We start from the raw sequence: 12,286 nt of genomic DNA, 5'->3' as shown, positions 1-12,286 counted from the left end.
CTCCTCTATGGGACCCCCATGGGATTCCCTCCATAGGACCCCCCATGGGACCCCCCTAAGGGACCCCATATGGGACCCCCTATGGGACCCCCCTAAAGGACTCCCATGGAACCCCCTATGGAACCCCCTATGGAACCCCCCTAAGGGACTCCCTTGGGACCCCCTATGGAACCCCCCTATGGAACCCTACTATGGAACCCCCCTAAGGGACCCCCTATGGAGCCCCCATAAAGGAACCCCTCTATGGGACCCCCATGGAACCCCCCCCCATGGGACCCCCTATGGAGCCCCCTATGGGGCCACCCTAAGGGACCCCCTATGGAACCCCCTATGGAACCCCCCTAAGGGACCACCATGGGACCCCCTATGGAACCCCCCTAAGGGACCCCCCTACGGAACCCCCCTAAAGGACCCCCATGGGATCCCCTTCATGGGACCCCCCCTTTAGAACTCCCCTATGGGACCCCCTATGGAACCCCTCTGTGGGATCCCCCCCATAGAACCCCCTATGGAACCCCATATGGAACCCCCCTAAGGGACCCATGGAATCCCCTCCATAGGACCCCCCATGGAGCCCCCTATGGGACCCCCTTGGGATTTCCTCCATGGGACCCCCCTAAGGGACCCCCCAATGGGAACCCCAATAGGACCCCCATGGGATCCCCTCTGTGGGACCCCCATGGGACTCCCTATGGGACCTCCTATGGAACCCCCCTAAGGGACCCCCATGGAACCCTATATGGAACCCCACTATGGGACCCCCATGGGTTGTCTCCATTGGACCCCATATAGAACCCCCCAATGGGAACCCCTATGCACCAACAGTGGGGATACAGAGGGTGCTCAGAGAGGTGGGGTCAACACTACACCCTATGGGACCCCCATGGGACCCCTCTAAGGGACCCCCATGGGACACCATATAGAACTCCCCCATGGGATCCCCTATGGAACCCCCCTAAGTGACCCCCGTGGTTCTCCTCTATGGGACCCCCCTATGGAACTCCTCAAGGGATCCCCATGTGGAACCCCCCATGGAACCCCTTACAGAACCCCCCTAAAGGACCCCCATGAGACCCCCTCCATGGGACCCCCCTCCATGGGACCCCCCTAAGGGACCCCCTATGGAGCCCCCCTATGGAGCGCCCCTAAGGGACCCCCATGGAACCCCCTAGGGAACCCCCCTAAGGGAGCCCCATATGGAACTCCCTATGGAACCCCTTATGGGACCCCCCTAAGGGACCCCCTATGGAACCCCCTAGGGAACCCCACTATGGGACCCCCATGGGACATCTCTGTGGGACCCCCTATGGAACCCCCCCATGGGACACCCCCCCCCATGGGACCCCCTGTGGAACCCCCCCCTGTGGGACCCCATATGGAACCCCCCTAAGGGACCCCCCATGGAACCCCTCTGTGGGATCCCCCTAAGGGATCCCCATGGGACCCCCTGTGGAACCCCTCTGTGGGATCCCACCTATAGGACCCCATATGGAACCCCCCTAAGGGACCCCCATGGGATCCCCTCCATAGGACCCCTTATGGGACCCCCCTATGGAACCCCCATGGGACCCCCTATGGAACCCCCCTATGGGACCCCCTAAGGTACCCCCATGGAGTCCCCTCCATAGGTCCCCCCATGGAACCCCCCTAAAGGACCCCTATGGGACCCCCCATGGGATCCCCTTCATGGGAACCCCCCCTTTAGAACTCCCCTATGGGACCCCTCCTTGGGACCCCCTATGGAACCCCCCTAAGGGACCCCCTATGGAATCCCCATAAGGGACCCCCATGAGACCCCATATAAAACCCCCCGTGGGACCCCCCTAAGGGCCCCCCCATGGGACACCATATGGAACCCCCCCAAAAGGACACCGATGGGACCCCCTCCATGGGACCCCCCTATGGAAACCCCCTTAAGGACCCCCATGGGACCCCTCAATGGGAACCCCTATGAGCCCACAGAGGGGATTCGGAGGGTGCTCAGAGAGGTGGGGGCACAACACACCCTACGGGAACCCCCATGGGACCCCTCCATAGGACCCCATATGGGACCCCCTATGGGACCCCATATGGAACCCCCCTATGGGACCCCCCTAAGGGACCCCCTATGGAACCCCCCTAAGGAGCCCCCCTAAGGGACCCCCCTACGGAACCCTCCATGGGACCCTCTATGGAACCCCCTATGTGACCCCCCTAAGGGACCCCCACGGGATCCCCTCCATGGGACCCCCCACATGGAACCCCCCTAAAGGACCCCCATGTGATCCCCTCTATGGGACCCCTATGGAACCCCCCTAAGGGACCCCCATGGGATCCCCTCCATGGGACCCCTATGGAACCCCCTATAGGACCCCCTATGGAACCCCCCTAAGGGACCCCCATGGGATCCCCTCCATGGGACCCCTATGGAACCCCCTATAGGACCCCCTATGGAACCCCCCTAAGGGACCCCTATGGAATCCCCCATGGAACCCCCCTAAGGGACCCCCCTAAGAGACCCCCATGGGACCCCTTTGTGGGACCCCCCAATTGAAACCTCCATGGGACATCTCTGTGGGATCCCCTTAAGGGAACCCCATGAGAACCCTCCCCCCTCCACCCCCCATGGAACCCCCTATTGAACCCCCCTATGGGACCCCCATAGGACCCCCTATGAAACACCCTATGGAACCCCCCTAAGGGAACCCCCTAAGGGACCCCCATGGGACCCCCCATAGGACCCCCTGTGGGACCCCCGTGGGACCTCCATCTAACCCTCATTTGGGACCCCCCCCTTTAGGGCTCCCCCTATGGGCCCCCCCCCATAGAACCCTTATGGGACCCCCCTTTGGGACCCCCCCCATAGAACCCTTATGGGAGCCCCCTTTGGGACCCCCCCCCATAGAACCCTTATGGGACCCCCCTTTGGGACCCCCCCCATAGAACCCTTATGGGACCCCCCTTTGGGACCCCCCCTATAGAACCCTTATGGGACCCCCCCTTTGGGACCCCCCCCATAGAACCCTTATGGGAGACCCCTTTGGGACCCCCCCCCATAGAACCCTTATGGGACCCCCCCCATAGAACCCTTATGGGACCCCCCTTTGGGACCCCCCCCATAGAACCCTTATGGGAGCCCCCTTTGGGACCCCCCCCCATAGAACCCTTGTGGGACCCCCCCCCTTAGAACCCTTATGGGACCCCCCTTTGGGACCCCCCCCATAGAACCCTTATGGGAGCCCCCTTTGGGACCCTCCCCCTTTGGAGCCCCCCCTTTATAACCCCCCTTTTGGGAACCCCCTGTGGGACCCCCCCCCCCTTTTGGGACCATCCCCCATGGGATCCCTATGGGAGCCCCCTTTGGGACCCCCCTATTAGGCGTCCCCCACCCCCCATGGGGCCCTCTTCCCCTATGGGCCACCCCAAAAGGCCCCTCCCCCCCATAGGCTCGCTTTGGGACCCCCCTCATTGGACCCCCCCTGGGAGCCCCATAACCCTCCCAAAGGGGCCAAGCCATCTCTCTATGGGGCCAAGCTGTCCCTATGGGGCCAAGTTATTGCTATAGGGCAGAGCTGTTTTTATAGGGCCGAGCTGTCTCTATAGGGCTGAGCTGTCTTTATAGGGCCGAGCTGTCTCTATAGGGCCAAGTTATCGCTACAGGGCTGAATAGGGCAGAGCTGTTTTTATAGGGCCGAGCTGTCTCTATAGGGCTGAGCTGTCTTTATAGGGCCGAGCTGTCTCTATAGGGCCAAGTTATCGCTACAGGGCTGAATAGGGCAGAGCTGTTTTTATAGGGCCGAGCTGTCTCTATAGGGCTGAGCTGTCTTTATAGGGCAGAGCTGTCTCTATAGGGCAGAGCTGTTTTTATAGGGCCGAGCTGTCTCTATAGGGCCAAGTTATCGCTACAGGGCTGAATAGGGCAGAGCTGTTTTTATAGGGCTGAGCTGTCGCTATAGGGCTGAGCTGTCGCTATAGGGCTGAGCTGTCGCTATAGGGCTGAGCTGTCTTTATAGGGCCGAGCTGTCTCTATAGGGCTGAGCTGTCGCTATAGGGTTGAGCTGTCGCTATAGGGCTGAGCTGTCGCTATAGGGCTGAGCTGTCGCTATAGGGTTGAGCTGTCGCTATAGGGCTGAGCTGTCGCTATAGGGTTGAGCTGTCGCTATAGGGCTGAGCTGTCGCTATAGGGTTGAGCTGTCGCTATAGGGCTGAGCTGTCGCTATAGGGTTGAGCTGTCGCTATAGGGCTGAGCTGTCTTTATAGGGCTGAGCTGTCGCTATAGGGCTGAGCTGTTTTTATAGGGCCGAGCAGTCGCTATAGGGCTGAGCTGTCTCTATGGGGCCTAGTTGTCTCTATGGGGCCTAGCTGTCTCTATGGGGATGAGCTGTCGCTATAAGGCTGAGCTGTCTCTATAGGGCTGAGCTGTCTCTATGGGGCCGAGCTGTTGCTATAGGGCTGAGCTGTCTCGATGGGGCTGAGCTGTTGCTGTAGGGCTGACCTGTCTCTATAGGGCTGAGGTGTCGCTATAGGACTGAGCTGTTCCTATAAAGCTGAGCTGTCGCTATAGGGTTGAGCAGTCTCTATGGGGCTGAACTGTCACTGCGGGACTGAGCTGACTCTATAGGGCTGAGCTGTCTCTGTAGGACCCATCCATCCCCTATATGTCCCATCCATCCCCTATGTGTCCCATCCATCCCCTATGTGTCCCATCCATCCCTATGTGTCCCATCCATCCCCTATAGATCCCATCCATCCCCTATATGTCCCATCCATCCCTATATGTCCCATCCATCCCTATGGGTCCCATCCATCCCTATATGTCCCATCCATCCCCTATAGATCCCATCCATCCCTATATGTCCCATCCATCCCTATGTGTCCCATCCATCCCCTATATGTCCCATCCATCCCTATGTGTCCCATCCATCCCTATGTGTCCCATCCATCCCCTATATGTCCCATCCATCCCTATGTGTCCCATCCATCCCCTATATGTCCCATCCATCCCCTATGTGTCCCATCCATCCCTATGTGTCCCATCCATCCCTATGTGTCCCATCCATCCCTATGTGTCCCATCCATCCCTATATGTCCCATCCATCCCTGTGTGTCCCATCCATCCCTATAGATCCCATCCATCCCTATATGTCCCATCCATCCCTATGTGTCCCATCCATCCCTATAGATCCCATCCATCCCTATATGTCCCATCCATCCCTATGTGTCCCATCCATCCCTATATGTCCCATCCATCCCTATGTGTCCCATCCATCCCCTATATGTCCCATCCATCCCCTATGTGTCCCATCCATCCCTATGTGTCCCATCCATCCCTATGTGTCCCATCCATCCCCTATATGTCCCATCCATCCCTATATGTCCCATCCATCCCTATAGATCCCATCCATCCCTATATGTCCCATCCATCCCTATGTGTCCCATCCATCCCTATAGATCCCATCCATCCCTATGTGTCCCATCCATCCCTATATGTCCCATCCATCCCCTATTGTTCCCATCCATCCCCTATTGTTCCCATCCATCCCTATGTGTCCCATCCATCCCCTATAGATCCCATCCATCCCCTATGTGTCCCATCCATCCCCTATGGGTCCCATCCATCCCGTATGTGTCCCATCCATCCCCTATAGATTCCATCCATCCCCTATATGTCCCATCCATCCCTATGTGTCCCATCCATCCCCTATGTGTCCCATCCATCCCCTATATGTCCCATCCATCCCCTATGTGTCCCATCCATCCCCTATGTGTCCCATCCATCCCTATGTGTCCCATCCATCCCCTATAGATCCCATCCATCCCCTATATGTCCCATCCATCCCTATATGTCCCATCCATCCCTATGGGTCCCATCCATCCCTATATGTCCCATCCATCCCCTATAGATCCCATCCATCCCTATATGTCCCATCCATCCCTATGTGTCCCATCCATCCCCTATATGTCCCATCCATCCCTATGTGTCCCATCCATCCCTATGTGTCCCATCCATCCCCTATATGTCCCATCCATCCCTATGTGTCCCATCCATCCCTATGTGTCCCATCCATCCCTATATGTCCCATCCATCCCTATGTGTCCCATCCATCCCTATATGTCCCATCCATCCCTATGTGTCCCATCCATCCCCTATATGTCCCATCCATCCCCTATGTGTCCCATCCATCCCTATGTGTCCCATCCATCCCTATGTGTCCCATCCATCCCCTATATGTCCCATCCATCCCTATATGTCCCATCCATCCCTATAGATCCCATCCATCCCTATATGTCCCATCCATCCCTATGTGTCCCATCCATCCCTATAGATCCCATCCATCCCTATGTGTCCCATCCATCCCTATAGATCCCATCCATCCCTATGTGTCCCATCCATCCCTATATGTCCCATCCATCCCCTATTGTTCCCATCCATCCCCTATTGTTCCCATCCATCCCTATGTGTCCCATCCATCCCCTATAGATCCCATCCATCCCCTATATGTCCCATCCATCCCTATATGTCCCATCCATCCCTATATGTCCCATCCATCCATATGTGTCCCATCCATCCCTATGTGTCCCATCCATCCCCTATATGTCCCATCCATCCCCTATGTGTCCCATCCATCCCCTATAGATCCCATCCATCCCTATGTGTCCCATCCATCCCCTATGTGTCCCATCCATCCCCTATGGGTCCCATCCATCCCGTATGTGTCCCATCCATCCCCTATAGATTCCATCCATCCCCTATATGTCCCATCCATCCCTATGTGTCCCATCCATCCCCTATGTGTCCCATCCATCCCCTATAGATCCCATCCATCCCTATATGTCCCATCCATCCCCTATGTGTCCCATCCATCCCCTATGGGTCCCATCCATCCCGTATGTGTCCCATCCATCCCCTATAGATTCCATCCATCCCCTATATGTCCCATCCATCCCTATGTGTCCCATCCATCCCCTATGTGTCCCATCCATCCCCTATAGATCCCATCCATCCCTATATGTCCCATCCATCCCCTATATGTCCCATCCATCCCCTATATGTCCCATCCATCCCTGTGTGTCCCATCCATCCCCTATAGATCCCATCCATCCCTATAGATCCCATCCATCCCTATGTGTCCCATCCATCCCTATAGATCCCATCCATCCCCTATAGATCCCATCCATCCCCTATAGATCCCATCCATCCCCTATGTGTCCCATCCATCCCTATGTGTCCCATCCATCCCTATATGTCCCATCCATCCCTATATGTCCCATCCATCCCTATGGGTCCCATCCATCCCCTATGTGTCCCATCCATCCCCTATAGATCCCATCCATCCCCTATGTGTCCCATCCATCCCTATGTGTCCCATCCATCCCTATGTGTCCCATCCATCCCCTATAGATCCCATCCATCCCCTATAGATCCCATCCATCCATATGTGTCCCATCCATCCCCTATATGTCCCATCCATCCCTATATGTCCCATCCATCCCTATAGATCCCATCCATCCCTATATGTCCCATCCATCCCTATGTGTCCCATCCATCCCTATAGATCCCATCCATCCCTATGTGTCCCATCCATCCCTATATGTCCCATCCATCCCCTATTGTTCCCATCCATCCCCTATTGTTCCCATCCATCCCTATGTGTCCCATCCATCCCTATGTGTCCCATCCATCCCTATGTGTCCCATCCATCCCCTATATGTCCCATCCATCCCTATATGTCCCATCCATCCCTATAGATCCCATCCATCCCTATATGTCCCATCCATCCCTATGTGTCCCATCCATCCCTATAGATCCCATCCATCCCTATGTGTCCCATCCATCCCTATATGTCCCATCCATCCCCTATTGTTCCCATCCATCCCCTATTGTTCCCATCCATCCCTATGTGTCCCATCCATCCCCTATAGATCCCATCCATCCCCTATATGTCCCATCCATCCCTATATGTCCCATCCATCCCTATATGTCCCATCCATCCATATGTGTCCCATCCATCCCTATGTGTCCCATCCATCCCCTATATGTCCCATCCATCCCCTATGTGTCCCATCCATCCCCTATAGATCCCATCCATCCCTATATGTCCCATCCATCCCCTATGTGTCCCATCCATCCCCTATGGGTCCCATCCATCCCGTATGTGTCCCATCCATCCCCTATAGATTCCATCCATCCCCTATATGTCCCATCCATCCCTATGTGTCCCATCCATCCCCTATGTGTCCCATCCATCCCCTATAGATCCCATCCATCCCTATATGTCCCATCCATCCCCTATATGTCCCATCCATCCCCTATATGTCCCATCCATCCCTGTGTGTCCCATCCATCCCCTATAGATCCCATCCATCCCTATAGATCCCATCCATCCCTATGTGTCCCATCCATCCCTATAGATCCCATCCATCCCCTATAGATCCCATCCATCCCCTATGTGTCCCATCCATCCCTATGTGTCCCATCCATCCCTATATGTCCCATCCATCCCTATGTGTCCCATCCATCCCTATGGGTCCCATCCATCCCCTATGTGTCCCATCCATCCCCTATAGATCCCATCCATCCCCTATGTGTCCCATCCATCCCTATGTGTCCCATCCATCCCTATGTGTCCCATCCATCCCCTATAGATCCCATCCATCCCCTATAGATCCCATCCATCCATATGTGTCCCATCCATCCCCTATGTGTCCCATCCATCCCCTATAGATCCCATCCATCCCTATGTGTCCCATCCATCCCTTTGTGTCCCATCCATCCCTATATGTCCCATCCATCCCTATGTGTCCCATCCATCCCTATGTGTCCCATCCATCCCCTGTTTTTCCCATCCATCCCTATGTGTCCCATCCATCCCTATATGTCCCATCCATCCCCTATAGATCCCATCCATCCCCTATAGATCCCATCCATCCCCTATGTGTCCCATCCATCTCCTATAGATCCCATCCATCCCCTATAGATCCCATCCATCCCCTATGTGTCCCATCCATCCCTATGTGTCCCATCCATCCCTATGTGTCCCATCCATCCCCTATAGATCCCATCCATCCCCTATAGATCCCATCCATCCCCTATGTGTCCCATCCATCTCCTATAGATCCCATCCATCCCCTATAGATCCCATCCATCCCTATGTGTCCCATCCATCCCCTATAGATCCCATCCATCCCTTTGTGTCCCCCCCTTTAGTGTGGGGTCCCTGTTCCCCCTCTGGCCCCACTGGACGGCAGCTCATTACAATGGATCCGGATGGGGACCACGGTTGCCACCAACGCCCTCCTGCAGCGCCGTGGGTCCCATCCATCCCCTATAGATCCCATCCATCCCTATAGATCCCATCCATCCCCTATAGATCCCATCCATCCCTATAGATCCCATCCATCCCCTATAGATCCCATCCATCCCTATAGATCCCATCCATCCCCTATAGATCCCATCCATCCCCTATAGATCCCATCCATCCATATGTGTCCCATCCATCCCCTATTGTTCCCATCCATCCCTATGTGTCCCATCCATCCCTATGTGTCCCATCCATCCCTATGTGTCCCATCCATCCCCTATATGTCCCATCCATCCCTATATGTCCCATCCATCCCTATAGATCCCATCCATCCCTATATGTCCCATCCATCCCTATGTGTCCCATCCATCCCTATAGATCCCATCCATCCCTATGTGTCCCATCCATCCCTATATGTCCCATCCATCCCCTATTGTTCCCATCCATCCCCTATTGTTCCCATCCATCCCTATGTGTCCCATCCATCCCTATATGTCCCATCCATCCCCTATTGTTCCCATCCATCCCTATGTGTCCCATCCATCCCCTATAGATCCCATCCATCCCCTATATGTCCCATCCATCCCTATATGTCCCATCCATCCCTATATGTCCCATCCATCCATATGTGTCCCATCCATCCCTATGTGTCCCATCCATCCCCTATATGTCCCATCCATCCCCTATGTGTCCCATCCATCCCCTATAGATCCCATCCATCCCTATATGTCCCATCCATCCCCTATGTGTCCCATCCATCCCCTATGGGTCCCATCCATCCCGTATGTGTCCCATCCATCCCCTATAGATTCCATCCATCCCCTATATGTCCCATCCATCCCTATGTGTCCCATCCATCCCCTATGTGTCCCATCCATCCCCTATAGATCCCATCCATCCCTATATGTCCCATCCATCCCCTATATGTCCCATCCATCCCCTATATGTCCCATCCATCCCTGTGTGTCCCATCCATCCCCTATAGATCCCATCCATCCCTATAGATCCCATCCATCCCTATGTGTCCCATCCATCCCTATAGATCCCATCCATCCCCTATAGATCCCATCCATCCCCTATGTGTCCCATCCATCCCTATGTGTCCCATCCATCCCTATATGTCCCATCCATCCCTATGTGTCCCATCCATCCCTATGGGTCCCATCCATCCCCTATGTGTCCCATCCATCCCCTATAGATCCCATCCATCCCCTATGTGTCCCATCCATCCCTATGTGTCCCATCCATCCCTATGTGTCCCATCCATCCCCTATAGATCCCATCCATCCCCTATAGATCCCATCCATCCCTATGTGTCCCATCCATCCCTTTGTGTCCCATCCATCCCTATATGTCCCATCCATCCCTATGTGTCCCATCCATCCCTATGTGTCCCATCCATCCCCTGTTTTTCCCATCCATCCCTATGTGTCCCATCCATCCCTATATGTCCCATCCATCCCCTATAGATCCCATCCATCCCCTATAGATCCCATCCATCCCCTATGTGTCCCATCCATCTCCTATAGATCCCATCCATCCCCTATAGATCCCATCCATCCCCTATGTGTCCCATCCATCCCTATGTGTCCCATCCATCCCTATGTGTCCCATCCATCCCCTATAGATCCCATCCATCCCCTATAGATCCCATCCATCCCCTATGTGTCCCATCCATCTCCTATAGATCCCATCCATCCCCTATAGATCCCATCCATCCCTATGTGTCCCATCCATCCCCTATAGATCCCATCCATCCCTTTGTGTCCCCCCCTTTAGTGTGGGGTCCCTGTTCCCCCTCTGGCCCCACTGGACGGCAGCTCATTACAATGGATCCGGATGGGGACCACGGTTGCCACCAACGCCCTCCTGCAGCGCCGTGGGTCCCATCCATCCCTATGGGTCCCAACCATCCCTATGTGTCCCCCCCTTTAGTGTGGGGTCCCTGTTCCCCCTATGGGCGCACTGGACGGCAGCTCATTGCAATGGATCCGGATGGGCACTACCGTTGCCACCAACGCCCTCCTGCAGCGCCGTGGGGCGCGCTCGGTTCTTTTGGTCACTCGCGGGTTCCGGGATTTGCTGCACATCGGGACACAGGCCCGGCCCGACATCTTCGATTTGGTGAGTGTAAGGGGCAAGTGGACGTGGGGGGCAAAGGGTATTGCCCCCATTGCCCCCATTACCCCCATTAACCTCCATTAACCCCATTAACCCCCATTAACCCCCATTAACCCCCATTACCCCATTACCCCATTACACCCTTTTCCCCATTACCCCCATTACCCCCAATACCCCATTACCCCAATTACCCCATTACCCCATTACCCCCATTACCCCATTACCCCATTACCCCCATTACCCCCAATACCCCATTACCCCATTACCCCCATTACCCCATTACCCCCATTACCCCAATACCCCATTACCCCAATACCCCATTACCCCATTACCCCCATTACCCCATTACCCCCATTACCCCCATTACCCCATTACCCCCATTACCCCATTAATCCCATTACCCCATTACCCCATTACCCCCATTAACCCCATTACCCCCATTACCCCAATTACCCCATTACCCCATTACTCCATTAACCACATTACCCCATTACCCCCATTACCCCATTACCCCATTACCCCATTACCCCATTACCTCCATTACCCCCATTACCTCCATTACCCCCATTACCCCCATTACCCCATTCCCCCCATTCCCCCCATTACCCCATTACCCCCATTACCCCCATTACCTTCATTACCCCCATTACCCCCATTACCCCATTACCCCCATTACCCCAATTACCCCATTACCCCCATTACCCCCATTGCCCCCATTACCGCATTGCCCCCATTACCCCCATTACCCCTATGAACCCCATTAACCCCATTAACCCCATTACCCCCATTTCCCCATTACCCCATTACCCCCATTACCCCCATTACCCATTACCCCAATTACCCCATTACCCCATTACCCCCATTACCCCCATTACCCCATTACC

General features: G+C 55.2%; 1 protein-coding gene across 10 annotated transcripts in view; it reads left to right on the top strand.

Annotated features, from left to right (window-relative positions):
* The window catches only part of OPLAH (5-oxoprolinase, ATP-hydrolysing), a 142,187-nt gene that overhangs the window by 4,346 nt on the left and 125,555 nt on the right, over positions 1–12,286 (top strand). For all 10 annotated transcript variants that reach the window (XR_014942348.1, XM_085536841.1, XM_085536839.1 and 7 more), the window contains one exon: positions 11,217–11,405. Coding sequence is in view for 9 of the 10 variants with exons in the window: in XM_085536841.1 (XP_085392967.1) it covers positions 11,217–11,405 (189 nt within the window). In the remaining variant the exon portion in view is untranslated. The remainder of the gene's footprint in view (positions 1–11,216; positions 11,406–12,286) is intronic.

The sequence above is a fragment of the Coturnix japonica genome, chromosome 2, assembly GCF_054131305.1.
Source record: "Coturnix japonica strain WE chromosome 2, WE-NBRP24, whole genome shotgun sequence".
NCBI lineage: Eukaryota > Metazoa > Chordata > Aves > Galliformes > Phasianidae > Coturnix > Coturnix japonica.
This window is presented reverse-complemented; position numbering and strand designations above follow the sequence as displayed.